Source organism: Misgurnus anguillicaudatus, chromosome 17 (genome assembly GCF_027580225.2).
Source record: "Misgurnus anguillicaudatus chromosome 17, ASM2758022v2, whole genome shotgun sequence".
Taxonomy (NCBI): domain Eukaryota; kingdom Metazoa; phylum Chordata; class Actinopteri; order Cypriniformes; family Cobitidae; genus Misgurnus; species Misgurnus anguillicaudatus.
In genome coordinates this window covers 34630186-34649359 of record NC_073353.2, presented here as the reverse complement: position 1 = coordinate 34649359, position 19174 = coordinate 34630186, and the positions used below count along the sequence as shown (strand labels likewise).

Below are 19174 nucleotides of genomic sequence, written 5' to 3'. Positions count from 1 at the left end.
AATTTACCTAGAAATCATCCTGCTGGTATTTCACGAATAAGACCCAGCGATTGAGCTAAAAGATGCCTGATGTTACTAAGACTGAAATTATGGTCGGTGTGCGTGAAGTTATTTCATAAATATTGAAATTTATGCACATCTTTATAGAGAAAGTCACTTTCTAAATGTCAGGAGCATCTAATCCAGGTCACAAGAGCTGCTAACATTTACACATCACAGAGAAGAGAAGCCGCCGTGGGCCGTCACATCACACATCACTGTCTGCCGCAATGACATCTTATGTGTCATTCTGATGCTCATGACTGTCACTTGAACAAGCAACCGATGGACTTTACACTTCTCGTTTATCCTGTCTCTCTCTGTCTTTCTCTTTTATCATATTTCATGTTTTTCCAGTTCTATTCACAAACAACAGCAACTCAAAGACATTGTGCTTGACCCCTCTTTGCATATTTACAAAATGTGTTAGCAGCATGCTTTGTTATAAATATTTTTGTCTGTTGGTGTGTTTGTTTTGATCAATATGTATTAACTGCTGAAGTTAATATGTTTCTTTCAATAGCGGCACATTCGGTACTTTTGTAAAAGCTTTTGAAATGCTTTATTTATTTATCCACATCCCCCAGATACGCAATGTAAAAAAAAGGTATAGTCACATTGGCACAACTTTGCAAAAAGTTTTACAGATTTCCCCATAAAATAAATGTGGTAAAAAAGTCCAGAAATTTCACCGAAAGATCGCTAGCGTTCTGTCATCGCCAACTTTCATTAAAAATGAATAACTTCAGATCGCTGTCAGTGTGAACGCACCTTACCCGTGGTGTCACATCAGTGCATTAATATCATACAGATTGTATCATGTAAATCATGCACAATTTATAGGTAAAGCCTTTTATATATATATCATGTTATTATAATGATTCAGTTTGTTTAATCGAAGCTCAGACACCTAGAAAACTTCAAACTGGAGGCTACGGTCGACTGTCTCTTTGAATAATCTTAAAGAAAAACAACCGTGAGCTGTGTTGTCTGGGATCTCTAGGCGCTGCCAGAAATCCCTTAAACTTGCAGTTAGTCAATGTGACAGACCATCAGCGTTTGGAGAGAAAATCCATCTGCACGTCTTTAGAGACTTTGTCACTTTGATGTCGTAAAAATGAGAAACTGAGCTTCTAATTCATAGCAGTCAGATATTCAAAGGGATCCTAATCCTTCATAAGCTCTCTCTCTCTCTCACACACACACACATAGTATCTCTCTCCCCTTTGAGATATATGAGCAAACTCTCCATTAAAGCCCTCACCAATCCAATCTATTGACACCCACTTAGTGTTCCCTATTGTGAATCAATTCCCAGTCCTGTGAAAATTCCAATCCCAGCATCAGTATCCCAACTTTGATTGGTACAGTGCCTGCTATTGAAAGCTTGTTTGGGTTGTGTGTGATTGCCGTCCATGATGGTAGATCTGGTGTGAGAAATGAGCCTGATTGCATGGTTCATTTGTTCTCCTTTGTAGAGCCAAGCCGAGGCGCACTACAAAGGCAGTAAACACGCCAAGAAGCTCAAAGCGCAGGAGTCCACGAAAAATAAGCAGAAAAGTGCTGCCGCCCAGGACTGCGGCGCTAAGACAGTCTCCACCTCCTGCAGTTCTGTCACTGCCAGCTGTCCTGACCAACCAGGTTAATAGCTCCTTTTGTTATACTGTATCCTTGTCCACTTTCTCCTATCCTCTCCATCAGCTTCCCGACTGTGATTGGCCGTAAGTGTCATACCTGCTTCCCTGTGTGTTTATGCTTCATGCTTTTCCTCTCTAACCCTGAACCCTGCCAATGTTTATACTTCATCTATGTGTGTGTTTGTGTTAAAGTGACCTTATTCTTCCCCTCTTTGTGAAGAATGCATTGTTAAAGCAGCCACACTGACCAGTTTAGTCGTCTTCATAGTTGAGGAACCCTTTAAAAGAACAATTTCTTTCTAATCTTTTTTATTGCCTAAAGAAAATGTATTCACCTCAATAACCTTTTGTTAAACAGAAGGGTTCTGTTGATGTGTAAGGTTCTTTATGGAACCATACAGCCCAACAAAGAAAATTTTTTATTTTTAAAAGTGTGTGTCTCGAAATCTTTTACGCTGCCTACCTTAGGAGTATTTTAAGGGATAGAGAAAATATTTAATGGGGCCTAGGCCAGGGGTGGGGAACCCTGGTCCTGGAGGGCCACTGTCATGCAGAGTCCAGTTCCAACCCTAACCAAACACACCTGCATTTCATTTCCAAGTAATCCTAAAGACTTTGATTAGATTTTTCAGGTGTGTTTAATTAGGGTTGGAACTAAACTCTGCAGAACAGTGGCCCTCCAGGACTAGGATAGTCTCAGCCTCAGACGTCACGCCCACAAACTGTTGGCTGAACGTCTGATGTTTTTCGTACACTTTTCTGGAAACCCTGTGAGAATGTTAAAGTCGTCTTTGATTGGTTGGAAAAAAACGGATTTCCAGGAGACGCGAGTGTCGCGATTAGTTTCGGTCCCTGGAAAACAAAGCTCTGACGTTCCATTGAGGAAGAGAATCAGTCGTGTTCACGTGGATAATAATGAGCAGTTATCATGATCAGCCAAACATTGGATTCTCAAAAATATGCAACGTTCGCAGCATAGACTCTCTAAAAGACGTCCAAGAGTTTTCTTTAAGGCAGTTAGTGGAGTTTAAAAGTTTGGTTCTCCTGAATTGCTTGTATGTGTTAAAAAGTGGAGAGATACGCTTCAAACAGACGTTTAACGGGAGCATCTCATTGGTGTGGCTGTTGATGAAGTGCACAACATTGTTCTATGGTGAGTAATGTTGTTTATTTAGATACTATTTGGTTGCGGCTGGTTATTTCAATAACTGACTTGTTGCCAGCCGGCTCGTTATTGTGGGGAGTCCGAAACGTGACGCTAGATGAAACAAACTGTGATTGGTTGTTTGACATGTCGGTCAAACAGCTCGTGGGCGGGCTTTGTCCAGAAAAAGCAGCGAAAAACACCAGACCTTCAGTATTGAAGGTCTGGCTACGCGAGACTAGGACTAGGATTACCCACCCCTGGCCTAGAGGATGAGTATGGGGGAGTAAGTTTAGTTAATTTAGTTTTACTAGGGTTAAAGCTAAACACTGCCGGACAGTGGCTTTTAAAGACAAACACCACAGTTTTTCAATATTTTACTATGTTCTTACCTCAACTGAGGCTATGTTTACATTAATGCATTTATCCTTTAAAACACGCTACTTTTGCTACGTTTACGCCTTTCATCTACACTACATCACCGTTTTCGATCCTCATAAACGGATTCATTCGCAAACGCTGCAGACCCTGTTTTAGTTTGAGAACTCAGACGTTGCGCTGAGTGTAAATGAACGTAGACGGAGTCTTATGTAAACAAACAGCTTATGTTAACGTGACATCGCATCATTTTCAAGGTAAAAATTATTTTATTCAGGTAAATGGAGGTTTGCAACGGAGGTTTTGCCAAAAATAGTAAACATCTACCAACCAGCTATAAACCCTATATCTGATTGTTTTAACATGTATCCTTATAGATAATGTCTATTTTATATTTATGTTTGAGTATTGTTGGGTTTGAATATTGTTGTAATGTGTTTGTTTTGTTTAAATTTAGTTAGCTTATTACGAAAGATAGACTGTCATTTTAAACGCCATATAGGGCTTGTAAAGGCCAATATGAAGGGAGAATTGTAATGGTCAGACATTATTTTCAAGTTTAATTTAAGTTTTGTTTTCTACTTTAAAATTAATTTCGTTTCAGATAATTTGTATCTTAATTTTAATCGATGTTTTGTTGATAAGTTTTGTGAATATAAATTAATAAAAACAATAAACTCGACGTCATTAATATTTAATGCTCGTTTTTTTAATGCTGCTTGCGCTTTTAGCTTTTTCTGTGTTGCTAGCGGAGGACTTTCCAAAACACATTTTATATGTTCAAAAATAGTGTCTGTTGTAGTTGCCAGCAAAGGACCCAGGTATGAATTTTTGTCAATATCACACACCCCTAGGCTGCTTAAATGCGCAAAGGTAAGCTATTATTAGAGTAATAAGTTATTTTACACTTTTATGCCTAGCCCAGATACGTGATTGGTCATGTTTCATGCGTTTATGGTGGTTTATAGTGTGGATGAAGATTCTTTTTAAAATGCCAGTATAAACAAGGATCGTTTTCATTTTAAATGCCGTTTTAAAACGCAAATGCTCTAATATAAACAGGGCCTGAGATGAATTAATACATACCTATCTTTATTCAATGCATGCACTTAATCTTTGTACAGCGCGTCGTGAATTTGTTAGCATTTAGCCTAGCCCCATTTATTCCTTAGGATCCAAACAGGGATGAATTTAAAAAGCCACCAAACACTTCCATGTTTTCCCTATTTAAAGACTGTTACATGAGTAGTTGCACGAGTAAGTATGGTGACACAAAATAAAATGTAGCGATTGTTGAAGTGGATAAAAAATTTTAACTAAATTGTATAAAAGTTATTCATTCAATTTACTAAATTATTTTAAGGTAAGTGGTTGCAATCAATTTATTTAAGCTACATTTAAACAAAAGTTTTTTGTTTTGTTTTTCTTTTTTTGTTGTTGTTGTTTAAATGTAGCTTAAATAAATTGATTGCGACCACTTACCTTAAAAAAATTTAGTAAATTGAATTAATAATTTTTGAGTTTGAGAGAGAGGGGGAGTAGTCAGGAGTGATGATGTTACTGCGCACCGAGGTCGAAGTGCCGCAAACTAAGTGCTCTTCCGCCATACAAAATAGCTCTCATTTTTATTCGCTTAAAAAATCGCTACGTTTTATTTTGTGCACCCATACTTACTCGTGTAACAGTCTTTAAATAGGAAAAACATGCAAGTGTTTGGTGGCTTCTAAATTCATCCCTGTTTGGATCCTAAGGAATGAATGGGGCTACGCTAAATGCTAACACAGTCATGACACGCTGTACAAAGATTAAGTGTATGCATTGAAAAAAGTTGAGGTAAGAACATAGTAAAATATTGAAAAAGAGTGGTGTTTTCCTTTAAATAATCCTATTTAAGGGGGTGTAGACACATTTACGCCTGCAGCTGGCATCTGCTTTCAATGTTTTTTAATGAAAATGCTGCGCTTTTCAAAAATGACCCCAGGTGGCGGGTTTTGTAGCTTTTTTTCAGTGCTGAGGGCCCAAAATTGAAAACTGTTCAACTTTGGGTGAAATGCTCAGCTTGTCAATGTCACTTGTCACTTTTCACTCTGCCGTCCAATCACAGTGGAAGAGGGGCGGGGCAAATATTACCCCAACCAACCGGTGCAATGTTTAACGGCCGATAAACAAAACGTAGTATCGAAGTATCATAGCAACCAAAGCGCTTAGCTGAAAAACGCCTCAGTCTGCTGCTTTTAAAAGGCTTGGTGCAAACTAGGGATGGGCATGATTAATCGATGATCGATAATTGATCGTTGAGAATTTAGTCGATGACGTCAATTTGTTATTGATTAATCAAATACTTTTTTTATCTAATGCAGGTTGCGTTGCCTAGCGTAGTGTGTGTCTTGAAGCAATTAAATGAATTTTACTGTGTGGCAGCAATTCAACATTTTACCACCAGGGTGCAATATTTGACACCATACTCCGTTATCTGTGACCTTCTGTTTTGATTTTTTTAAAAATCATGAAGAGGTCATGATTTTTTGGAACAAATGAGGTCTCTGTTTAAGAATGCACTTTCACATTCGCTTTGCAGCCCTCTATCGGCCAAAACCGCCCTAAAGAAGTTTCCAACCGTCGGTTAGCGGTCCTGTAGTCCGAGTGAATACTACAAAAACTTGCTTTACGGCAGACCTACAATCCAATCAGAGCCAGCTATGCCTCAGTATTTATGACAGTGGGTAATGGACAATTACGCTTCTAACCTGTAGGGGGAGCAAAGAGCCAAAACTCTTTGGTGTTGCTTTAAAGTACAAATTTCACATATTATATATTTTATTAGCATTCTGCAGGTAGAAGAAGTACATAAATATTCCAGTTAGTGTTAAACAAACAATTAGAGGTTAGATGTGATGGAAAATCTGGCAGATCTTCCTGACTCTCAGCATCTAAAACGAGTAGCTGACGTTTATTTTAGGCTCAGATCATTTCAGTCTGATCTTAACAGTTTGGGAAACACATCTCTGCAAAGATTGTTTAATGCAGCAGTAACAATGCAATTCAGCTCGTGCAAAGAGGCTGTTAGGGAACGAGGCAGCATGAACCGTATTAGACCCGACAGCAAGTGCTGTTCCTCATTTCACATGCAGAGAGGTTAGCAGAGGACATTTAAGAGTCAAAAAGAGAATGCAAAATGTTTGGGGAAAACGAAATACTGTTTTGTTGCATGAAACGCCTTTATTAAAAGGTGGTCTTCAAGAAAAAATAATAAAAGGTTTGTAATGAAACCCCTCTACAGTTGACCAATTTTGAGATATTGCTCTCAATTAAAGCCACAATATGTAAGATTTTTATAATAAAATATCCAAAAACCACTTGCACAGTTTGATATATATTTAATGCAGTTCTGTACTTACATTATCCCAAAAGTTCCCAAGGATTTGTAAGTCCAGAGAAAATCCTGTTTTACATAATGTCTCGTCCCCTTATCTGCCTTATAATCATCGCCCTTTTAGTGACTTTAATATCTGCACTGTATTATAGCAACACTAGTGGACAAATGCGGAAGTGGCGATTATACAGCATCCAACACGCAGCTGTTGCCCTAAATGCCTGAATAGTGTAATGTGTAATATAAATACAATTAATCCTGGCAGTTTAAATTGAAAATCATATCCCAATACATGTCATTATAGCAAAAGTATTCCCCAAAATATATTTTCATACCCTAATATATTAAGTTTTACCTGCTTAGGTTGCTAATTCATTATCATAGCATAAAATCATGTGATCAAACAAACTGGTAAAAACATTAAAGGAATACTCCACTTTCTTAAAAATTAAAATATGCTAGGGATGTCAAAATCAATGCGTTAATAACAATTTCTGTTTGACCCACAGCTGGATGAATTGAGACGCAGCAAGTGAATGCTTTGTCAGATTCCAACAATTGTTCCAATTGTTTTGAAGTTTTTTAATAGAGAATGTTAAAATATAAATAACACATTTTTGAAAATTTGCTCATCCCAACTGAATTTGCCAGCCCAGTTCACAAATGATGCAGCAGCAAACAGAAATGGAGAAAGAACAATTTATTCTAAAGGGAAAATCATATACAGTATAAAACTATAGTTGATGGTTCTGTTGAAAATGTAAACAGGCTGTTGTAAACATACATTTGCATATAGCACATATATTGACCAAATCCATGCTGATTAGAGCATTAAAAACTTAAAAAGTGTTACATTTAGGTAAATTTAGAACAGATAAAAATGTGTGATTAATTTGCGATTAATCGCAAGTTAACTCATGAAATCATGCGATTAATCTAGATTAAATATTTTAATCTATTGACAGCCCTAAAATATGCACTTTTAAACCACAACTTCTTGTTTTGCACTAGTCGTGTGATGCACACTTGCGGACCATTTTAAACAATAAACTGACAAAAAGACATTAATTAGTATCATTTCACATACAACAACGTTGGAGCGGTCCCCTTTCTCCACACTTGTAAACACTGGAGCGGTAGTTTTGCATACGTCATGTGTGACCTTTCGACAGGCTTACGCAATACATAAGGTCACGCTGGCGCATCACACAGCTATTGCAAGACAAGAAGTTGTGGTTTAAAAGTGTAGATTTTTTTGCAATCGTTTTGCTAGATAAGACGCTTATGCCTCGTTTGGTATTGATTAGAGCCCTTAGATGCTGCGTTGAAACTGCAATTTTAAACGGCATTGAAACTGTATACTTTTGGGGTACAATAAAATCTATTAAATTGAGAAAAATCCTGGAATGGTTTTCTCAAAAAACTTATTTTCTTCTCGACTGAACAAAGAACGACATCAACATTTTGGTTGACATGGGGTAGAGTAAATTATCAGGATTTTTTATTTATTTTAATATTTCTTTAATTTATTACCTCATCCATGAACATGAATAGCAAATTACATACATCTCTGGATGGTAAAAACAACATTTTCCATAGTTCCACTCTCCTTCTTAACGCCATTGCTATGATTGTGAAATAGCGACCTCTAGTGGTGAAAATCCTACATCTTGTGCCTTTAAGCATCTGAAATTAGAACTACATAGTCAAGAAATGTCTCTTGATTTTATTAGGCAATTTCATGACGGCATTATTTGGCTAACTTTAAATTAGGTAAAATAATTTTTTTATATCCCGGAGGAGATCGCCTTTAAATGTTAAATGTGCTAATAGTGTATTTTGTTTTGAGGAGAACCCTAGTACTTAAAGCCACAAATATCCACTTTTGATCTCCTTTAAAGGTACATGTTATTTTTACTGCTAGAAGATGCAAAACAATAACAGATGACACTTTGAAGTAGGCATGGACCGGTATAAGATTCTGGCGGTATGATAACCTTTAGCAAAAATAGCACGTTATCACAGTGTTGCGGCATATCCATTGCAACACTAAAATGTGTTATTTTTAAATGCCAGGTAAAAATAAAGCCTTTAAATTATAATATGCTTTCAAAAAATATATTTTCGTAATATATATTAAATGTAAACATCAAATCAATCACATGATTTAATGATTTAATGAATTTTGTATAAACACAGTTCATACTTGGAGACAGTATCACAAAATATTTTAGTGGTTTTGATACCTTGACTGTTTTTAAAACCTTGGTATAACTTGAAATTGGATTCTTTGGATTCAAACATTTGGTGTAATTTAAGTACAAAATATTTTAATGCAAAAAAATGTGTGCCATGTTAAAACTGTGTTGTGCCTTTTAGTGCATTTACATTTATGCATTTATCCAAAATAACTTACAGTGCAGTACAAGTTATACTTGTTATCAGTATGTGTGTTTACTAGGATCAAACCCATGATCTTTGGCACTGCTAATGCAATGCTCTACCTGTTTTGCTACTTGAACATTAAGTGTAATTCATCAGTATGTTTACACCCCTTCACATATGCCGAGGTAAAGACCTGCCCTGGCTGTGAGAGACCGCAGTGACTGCGATCCGCCATATGCCATCAGCTACAGCTCACTTTACCCACGGCTCGGCTTGCTTGTTCCGTCATTACCTGCATATTGCGTTTCTCGCACATTATCTTTTTGTCTCGTTTTATGTTCACGTTTAAATGTTTAATTAAGAAGAATGCATGCTAAATTACAGCAGGTCTTAGTGGGTAAGCATGCTGAGATGTGGTGTATTTTCCCCCTGCCTTTGATTTAACCGAATTAGATTTGTGTTACATTTCAAAGAACATAATCATCTGATCTTTGCTTCATGCTGCGACCCACTCAATTTCCGGCCCTTGTGCCTGATTAAGAATCAAGACTGGGATGTACCGAGACACATGCCCTATGGGGGGCAAATTGGAGCCGGAGCTTACTTTCCGAATTCTCTTTTGCTCTAGCTGCAAATTCAGAGGCGGATTTGGGTGCGTCTCGTTTATTAGGCAGTGGTGTTCCTCATTGGTATGCGGCATGTTTGTGCAAATCAGGCCACATGAATGTCAGCCTGATTCACAGATGGCTTATGGGTCCTTTCTGTCATGCTGTTGTATTAGCGCAGAGTTGAGTTCAGACTTGGAGTCGGTCGGTCGGTCTTCACGAACATCAGATTTAGTTTACAAGGGAAAATTTCAAGGACTAAATCATTAAAATTGCTAGCGCCGGTGTTTTATGTAAGAGCCTGTTTTATGTAATGTTTTAGACACGGGCGCATTGGATTATTTTTGGATGTGTGCGTGCGGTAATTGCTCTTAGTTTTTACCAAGATTTGAGACTTGCTGGCTCACTCGCTCGAAAAGGATACAGCAAGGTCGTTTCAACATTACAGTCAGTGCTTGATCTGAATCCAAACAAGTGTCAGTTGTTATTAGGGGTGGCTGTGTCCCAAAATCTAGCGTGCCGCCTACAAAAGCAGCGTTTTAAGACATCATAGGCGCGCTGCTAACATAAAGGCTTTGCCAAAAGGTAGCAGGGTGATTATTGTCTGCTAAGATAAAGTATCTTATTTCATGATCACTTTTCTGACACAGATAAAGTTAGCCCATAATTTATTGCAATGAGGTCAGTGACTAACTAAGTGGGAGTAATTTGATGATTTTATTTACGCATTTGGCAGACACTTTTATCCAACGTGACTTAGTGCATTACAAGGTATTTTTTTTATCAATATGTGTTTTCCCTGGGTTCGACCTTTGCACTGATAACACAGCTAAGAGAAGCACGTTTTTGAATTATCAATAAGCATATATGTGACCCTGGACCACAAAACCAGTCATAAGTAGCACGGTATATTTGTAGCAGTAGCCAACAATACATTGTATGTGTCAAAATGATAAATTATGCCAAAAATCTTTAGAATACTAAGTAAAGATCATGTTCCATGAAGATATTTTGTACATTTCCTACTGTAAAGAATAAAAAAATGTATTTATCATTAGTAATATGTGTTGCTAAGGACTTCATTTGGACAACTTTAAAGGCGATTTTCTTCATATTTTAATTTTTTTGCACCGTCAGATTCCAGATTTTTAATAGTTGCGTCTTTGCCAAATATTGTCCTATCCTAACCATAGACTGTAAAAAAGATGGACGACGCCCGTTTGCTCTCTTCCATTGTTGAAAAGTGAAGCCGTCAGTGTACATCTTGGGTCTTGAGTCTGCGCAGTAGCGATTTCGGGACCAGTCCTGCGCAGTAGTGACCAGGAAGTAAAGCCGCGAAAGAAACCAGCTTTGGAAAAAAGATAATTGAAGTGTAATTACATTGTTTAGTTGGTCTCAAGTCCCATTGAATAACATGGGGAGGCGGGGTTTATGACTGGGACCAGTCACTGGGGGGCGATCGAGACGTTTTGGCTTCACTTTTCAGGGCTTGTGCGGCACGCTTGATCCTAGTCTCGTGTAGCCAGACCTTCAATACTGAAGGTCTGGTGTTTTTCGCTGCTTTTTCTGGACAAAGCCCGCCCACGAGCTGTTTGAGCGACATGTCAAACAACCAATCACAGTTTATTTCATCTAGTGTCACGTTTTAGACTCCACACAATAACGAGCCGGCTGGCAACAAGTCAGTTATTGAAATAACCAGCTGATGAGACGCTCCCGTTAAACATCTGTTTGAAGCATATCTCTCCACTTTTTAACACATACAAGCAATTCAGGAGAATTGACTCCACTAACTGCCTCAAGCAAAACTCTTGGACGTCTTTTAGAGAGTCTATGCTGCGAACTTTGCATATTTTTGAGAATCCAATGTTAAGCTGATCATGATAACTGCTCATTATTATCCACGTGAACACGACTGATTCTCTTCCTCAATGGATCGTCAGAGCTTTGTTTTTCAGGGACCGAAACTAATTGCGACACTCGCGTCTCGTGGAAATCCGGTTTATTTCAACCAATCAAAGACGACTTTGACATTCTCACAGGGTTTCCAGAAAAGTGTACGAAAAACATCAGACGTTCAGCCAACAGTCTGTGGGCGTGACGTCTGAGGCTGAGACTAGCTTGATCCTAACAAACCATACATCAATGGAAAGCTTATTTATTTATTTGGTAATATATAAATCACAATTTCATAAAATTGACCGGTATGACTGGTTTTGTGGTCCAGGGTCACATATAATAATAGTTTAATATAATTATTTAAAGAGTTTGGTTCCAAAACGCAATAAAATCAGTTTGACTAATTTGGGTAAAAATTTGTTTTCTATACCAAGAAAGTGACAAGATGAAAACCACTTTTTTCTATTACAAACTTTCACATAGCATCTTTAGGTTATAATAACATCAAAAAATTCAAATCCATAATCAGATTTTCAAAGATTTATTATAAAAACTGATTTCTTTTTCATAATGCTATAAATCTAATATATAAATGTGCATTCATCTATGCCATGTTATATTCATTTAGTTGACTAGTGGTATACACTAATTTTAAAAACTAAACATTAATGTCATTAATAAAAAAACGTACTTTGTCATATTAAGAAGACTGTCATTGCTGCTGTCATCCTTGAGACGTCATCACTGAACTTTTTTGACAGCGATCAGCTGTAAAATGATGTGGTCCTGCTCGATTTTCGTTGACTTTAAGTAAAATAATGGAAAGTTTTTCATAAGATCCTCTGGGGTCAATGTGCATGAAAGAAACTTGATGCTGTCGTGAGAGAACAAGCAACAGCCGGCATTTTTCCTTCTCCCGAGTGCCTCTCACGTAAATTATTCGATTTTGATGGCTTGCGTTTCTTCCACGCTGCAGAAAACCACCACAGATTTATCAATGCCATCAAAAGTATTATTTTGCTTTTGTTTGTTTGTTGATCAAGAAGTACAAAGTAGATGAGGAAAACTAGGATTCTGTGTGTATTCAACACCTCCGCCATTATTCTTTACAATGTGTGGAATGGTGCGTTGTGATTGGTTAAGCTGATTTATTGCATTCTGCAGAGAAGATGGAGTGGCATTTGTCGTGGTTTGGAAAAAAGTGAGAAAAGATGACAGAATAACATGGCGGATATCGGATTTTGCGTAAAATTAAGAATTTACTTTTTAATACTGATTAGATACAATACTGATTTTGGTGGTAACATTTTTTTTAAACTCTTCATTTGTGCTCTGTTTTTAGTTTGTATAAGTCACAGTTCTAGATCGGTCACAGTATAAGACACAGTTTCAGTTAAAATGTTGCTTAAGGGGACAACTGCAAATGTAGGCAGGAGACGGGATGACACCTCACTCCGTTTCATAACATTTTTTGTTTTGCGTAGTTCTGCCAAATAGTCGCTTGGCTAAAATGCATGCTCGATGACTCACAGCAAAAAAGCAACGCAAGAACGACACTGAAATGAAAAGCACATGTGTTCACATCTGCCAGCTTCACTACTTCTGGAAAGTAAACAAAAATGCACCAAAATACTAAAGAGCAGCAGCCTAGAGCTTCAATGGTTAGTCTTAATGGGTGTGATGTAACTGAGAGGAGATATATTAGTGTGTTCTGGCTCCTCGAGGGGGAAGAAATCCTAAGCAGAGAGTGACATTTATTTAAACCAGTATTCCCTTAGAGGCCTGTTAGAGATTGGGCGGAGACTGAATGGTGTAACAATATAACAAGGAAATATGGATGGTGGGGTTGAGTATTTACGTCCAATCATTGTGCTGTTAGAAGAGGACCTCACCCTATCCAACACTGCTACGACTCATCTCACATAGAAATTGCAGCTTTGGATAAGAGAGCCTGACATCAGACGATAATACAAAACAGACAGGCAAGGGCAGATGTGTCTGCACAATAAAGCATGTTGCCCGTACATGCTTTAGCTCATACTTTCTGTATTTTTTCTCTCTTTTGTTTTCAGAAAAGAATTTAGAGCCACCGGCTGCACACAAAGTGCCCGTCTCTTCTCAAGCCTTCACACCAACTCCTACTGCGGCCGCGGTGGCGTTAGTGCCCAGGCTGTGCAAGATGGCACCCGCGCACGCCAGTCCACCCAGTGAGCCGTCAGGGCAGGAGACAGCCGTAAAGAACGCCCCTAAACCAGCAGCGGTGCCAACGGTCCAATCAGAGCCCAGCATGGAGTCAGAGGAAGAGAAGGCCAAGAAGCTGCTGTACTGTTCGCTGTGTAAAGTAGCTGTCAACTCTCTCTCACAGCTGGAAGCACACAACACAGGTGTGCCGAACATCTGCCTATGCATCGCATTATACTGTATTATCACAAAGATTTATCTGCACCTTTATGTTTTTCTTTAACGTTTCATGAAATGACCTCCAAGATGTGGCTCTGTCTGTGAAAAGTATTTTTTTGTGATTTACTGTTTTCTACATAAAATCATCCTACATAATGTAAAGATCATTTTGTGAAAAAATAACCTTGATATTTTTAATATTGAATAAGGTCATGTCAAAGATTTAAATCCAACTTTGATGCACCAAATGTCTTTATTAGATTCAGACTGTAGTCTGGATTTCATAGACAGGGTCACATATCAAAATATACACACAGTAGTTTCATAATAATGTTGTTTTAAGTTTTAGGATTCTAGTCAATCCAATAGTGATTGTTGTAGACTAATTAAATAATTAAACTTATTTTAAATTTCTGTTTCTTCAGGTTCAAAGCACAAAACTATGTTGGAGGCACGGAATGGAGCTGGTCCCATTAAGGCGTACCCCAGACCCGGGTCCAAACTGAAAGTTCAAAGCACACAACTTAATAAAGGCTCAGGCTTACAGAACAAAACGTTTCATTGTGAAATCTGTGACGTCCACGTCAATTCAGAAATCCAGCTTAAACAGGTATGCACACCTTGACATGTAAAAATCTAATGTGCAGATCCTAAGGGCGTGTTCATACTTGTAGTTTGGTTATTTGGTCCGGACGAAAAAATAAAACAATTTATTCATTCCTGGTTCTCTTAGCGTTCATATTAGCATTTTATCAGCGAACCTAAAGATAACAAACCTTAGAGGGTTAGTTCACCCAAAAATTAAAATATTGTCATTAATATTGTCGTTGCAAACTCGGGAGACCTCCGTTCATCTTCGGCACACAGTTTGGGATGTTTTGTGTTTGGTCCGGGAGCTTGTTGACTCTCCATTGAGAATCTATGTATGGTGTGCTGTCCATTTTCAGAAAGGTAATAAAAACATCATTAAAGTAGTCCATGTGACATCAGTGGGTCAGTTTGAATTTGTTGAAGCATTGAAAATACATTTTGGTCCAAAAAAAATAATTATGACTTTATTCAGCATTGTCTTCTCTTTCGGTTCTGTTGTGAACTGCGTGCACAACACTGCAGTGACACTGCTGACGTGTTATGTGGTGCGCCCCAGCTTTTTTTGTCTTTTTGCGTCCAAGCTTCGGTTACAGTCTGAGGGAGATTTACACTGTAAGTTTGAAAAAAAAATCTTTTCAAACATGTCTGAGGATAACATGTCAGCAGCATTGTACGTCAGCAGCGTAACAGTGCACGCACATTCCCAACGTGCCGTACACAGTATACCATACATATATTTTCAATGGAGGGTCAACAAGCTCTCTGACTAATTATAAAACATCTTAAACTGTGTTTTCAAAGATGAACAAAGGTCTCACGAGTTTGGAGCGACATGAGGGTGAGTCATTAATGACATTATTTTTATTTTGGGATAAACTATCCTTTTAAGTGCATAGTACGAGTAGGAGAATCGGGACGGGTCTCAAAACAAAACCTGTTTACAGTCTGAAGTGCTATGTCTGGCATTTGTGATGATTACTATTTGCAACAAACCATAATGTGTGCATAGATTAATAATGAAATCAACATGAATAGTAATGTGATTTTGTGATTTGATCTTGTTACCAAATTTGCATATCACAAAAAAATGAAAGCTACTTTATATTGTGCAGTTGATGATGTTTTTTAAAGTGTCTCTTGTATTACACCGTTAATCAATTGTGTTTAATTTCACAGCATATCTCCAGCAGGCGGCATAAGGACAAAGTGGCAGGCAAACCGACCAAACCCAAATACAGCCCTTACAACAAGCAGCAGCGCAGCTCCAGCACGCTGGCAGTAATGCATTATTTATGCTCTTTATAATCAAGGCCTTTCATCAAGTGTTACTCGCATGTTGTGAGGAGATCATTCTTCACTTTGTAGTGGAGGCTGACAAATGCCTCGCTTATTCTAATGCATCATAATGCCTTAATGCCTGTCATATATTTTAGTTATACTGTAGAAAGAATTTGTTTTAAAGAGCACCTATTGTCCAATTCACGATTTTACATTTTCCTTTGGTGTGTAAGCATGTATTAGTACATGTTAACGAGTTTGAAAAGGTACAAAGCCCAAAGTAAACAATGGCGCAAGTTATCGTCTCCAACATAAATCTCTTTTTTTTGGACTACAACAAACACACTGATTGTAGGCAACAGTTTACTTCCTGGGATTGGTGATGTAGACAAGATGACATTATCAGAATTCCTCCCGCTTCGGACTCACAGCCTGTAAGTTAACTCCTGTTAGCATTGCATTGTGAGTGAATCTTTCAAACATGGTAAGGAGCATCACATTTCCGGATGACGTCAAAGGTATTCAGACCAATCACAACGTACAGATTAGCTGGCCAATCAGGGACACAGCGCTTTTCAAATGCGTGCGTTTCAGGAAGAAAGCAAAATCTGGAGCTGTATGTGGAAAAAAATGTGTTTTTTAACTATAAACCATGCAAACACATTGTATTATACCCAATACACAAAATAACGTTGTTTTTTTAGCAATGAAATAGGTGCTCTTTAAACATATGTGACCTGTTTATGAAATCCAGGCTAAAGGCTCATAATCTTATGATGAGATTAGGTGCATCAAAATTTGATTTTACATTAATTTCAATCTTTGAAATATTAAAGATATCAAAGATACATTTCACAGAATGTGTAGGATGATTTTATGTAGAAAACAACATGACTTTAGCTCAAAAATGGTCACATATTATGAACTGCTGCTAAGTCCCACCCCTTTGATTACTGCTGCCCACTTTACCGAATGTTTTATTAAAATGAATCATGATATTTCATAAAGACCATGATTATTAATAAATTAAGGTCATAAAGTGGTAAAAATTTGATTGGTATTGTTCATATGTAGATATTAAAAAGCATTGCATAGCATTTTTATCTCCTGTTTTAAAGTGATAGTTCACCCAAAAATGAAAATCTGTCACGATTTACTTACCCTAATGTTGTTACAATTCTGTAAAATGTCTTTGTTTTGCTGAACACAAAGGAACATATTTGTATTAAAACAGGAAACAGCACCATTGACTTCCATTGTAGAAAAAAATACAATGTTGCTCGAAAAAGGTTTGGTTTCAAAAATTCCTCACAATATTTTCTTTTGTGTTCAGCAAAGCAAAGAAATTAATTCAGGTTTATAATAACTTTAGGATGAGTAAATGACAAAGTTATTATTTTTGAGTGAACTATCCCTGAATTTTAGACTATCTTGTTAAAGGGACACTCCACTTTTTTTGAAAAATACTCATTTTCCAGCTCCCCTAGAGTTAAACATTTGATTCTTACCATTTTTAAATCCATTTTGCCGATCACCGGGTCTGGCGGTACCACTTTTAGCATAGCTTAGCACAATCCATTGAATCTGATTAGACCATTAGCATCGCGCTAAAAAAATAACCAAATAGCTTCGATATTTTTCCTATTTAAAACTTGACTTTTCTTTAATTACATCATGTACTAAGACTGACAGAAAATTGAAACTTTGCTTCTGTAGCATGGCTGCGGCGGGCGTGGTGATGTAGCGCACTGACAGAAAATAGTCCCCTTGGTTACTTTCAATAGTAGGGGACTGTTTTCGGGGAAGTGCGTGGTGTCACTGCGCCTGCTGCAGCCGTGTTGCGGCAGCAAAGTCTTTGATTATTACGCCAGTTTGAGAGTATAGTCCTAACCATATTTTCCTAGAAAATCGCAACTTTTAATTTTCTGTCGGCCTTAGTATACAATGTAACTACAGAAGAGTCAAGTTTTAAATAGGAAAAATATTGAAACTCTATGGTTATTTTTTTAGCGCGATGCTAATGGTCAGAATCAATGGATTGTGCTAAGCTATGCTAAAAGTGGTAGCGTCAGACTCGGAGATCGGCTGAATGGATTCCGGGATGGTAAGAATCAAATGTTTAACTCTAGGGGAGCTGGAAGATGAGCCTATTTTCAAAGAAAGTGGAATGTCCCTTTAAGGCGGAGCTTAGTAAAGGATGCTGTTTTCTATCCCTCACCAACTGTGTTCTCTCTGTCTCTCGTCCAGGCAAAACTAGCCTTGCAGAGCGACCTGGTAAAGCCCATTTCACCAGCTTTCCTCCCCACACCGTTCTCACCCACCACAGTCCCCTCCATCACGCTCCACCCTCGACCCAACACCTCCATCTTTCAGACGGCCGCGCTTCCGGCCTCCTTTCTCCGCGCCGCTCCAGGCCCCATCCGACGAACCGCTGGATCCATCCTGTTTGCGCCTTACTGAACCTTCGCGCAGCACGGACGTGACCGTATATTTATTGAAATGTTATCCTTGACCCTCCTCACCATCGGAAACCCAGGATGTTGTCGTTGTGAGGGCTATTGCGTTTGAAAACGAAAAAAATGTGTCTAACTGCTTCCTGAAAGACTTGAATTATCATAGTCTTCCTTTTCAACTGAACCAACAGCTCTGGATAAGGCGTCACCCAAAACAATCCCAAATCTCACCGGCTTGATGTTGTCAGGGATCCGTGCTACAGTTTTGGACTATGTGCTGTCTTGTATGGTGTAGTCAATAAGCTCAGTCACCGGCTGTCCTTTTATCTGCCAGGAAAACGATCCCATCTCATCGTGTGTTTGGATTTCTCTTATAAGTAGATTCAGCCTGTTTTCGTTATTCTCTATGAAAACAGGAAAACCGTGGGCCTTTCATCTTTCTGTGATATCCTTATTTGTCATGAGACTGTACTCGTATGCAGCTCTCTGATGATGCAATAATGTACAGATCATTAAATATTGATATTTGTCAAAGTGTATTTATTGTTTACCCACCAGGTTGCAATACTAGTAGTATTTCATGATCTGGAAGAGGTACCAAGAGAAATAGGTACGTCATTTGGTACATTATTTTTAGAAAAAATTTCCATTTACTGAGAATAATCTTTATTTGACTGTGGACGTATAATCGTATGTATGTATGAGAGTCTGTACATAAAGATACATCATTTTCAATAAAATAATATATTTAAATGACTTCTACTGAAAACATTCAAGATATTTTTGATGAGTTGATATAAAAATTTATATTAAATTTGCTTTATTGTTATTTCAGCCGTATATAGCAGTTAAAGGAATAGTCTACTCATTTTCAATATTAAAATATGTTATTGCCTTGGCTGGGAATTGTTGGTGCATCCCTCTGTCGTCTGTGTGCGTGCGCGTGGGCGCTGGAGCGCGCTGCGACGCTTCGATGGCATTTGGCTTGGCCC

The 19174-nt window shown here is 38.0% G+C and overlaps 1 protein-coding gene across 5 annotated transcripts in view; it reads left to right on the top strand.

Annotated features, from left to right (window-relative positions):
- znf385b (zinc finger protein 385B) overlaps nt 1–18938 on the top strand; it is a 203042-nt gene extending 184104 nt beyond the window's left edge. For all 5 annotated transcript variants that reach the window (XM_055214620.2, XM_055214619.2, XM_073854672.1 and 2 more), the window contains 5 exons: nt 1518–1680; nt 13533–13844; nt 14286–14470; nt 15628–15729; nt 17977–18938. In XM_055214620.2, the coding sequence (XP_055070595.2) occupies nt 1518–1680; nt 13533–13844; nt 14286–14470; nt 15628–15729; nt 17977–18189 (975 nt within the window). In that variant the 3' untranslated portion in view covers nt 18190–18938. The remainder of the gene's footprint in view (nt 1–1517; nt 1681–13532; nt 13845–14285; nt 14471–15627; nt 15730–17976) is intronic.
- The last annotated feature ends 236 nt before the right edge of the window (nt 18939–19174 follow it).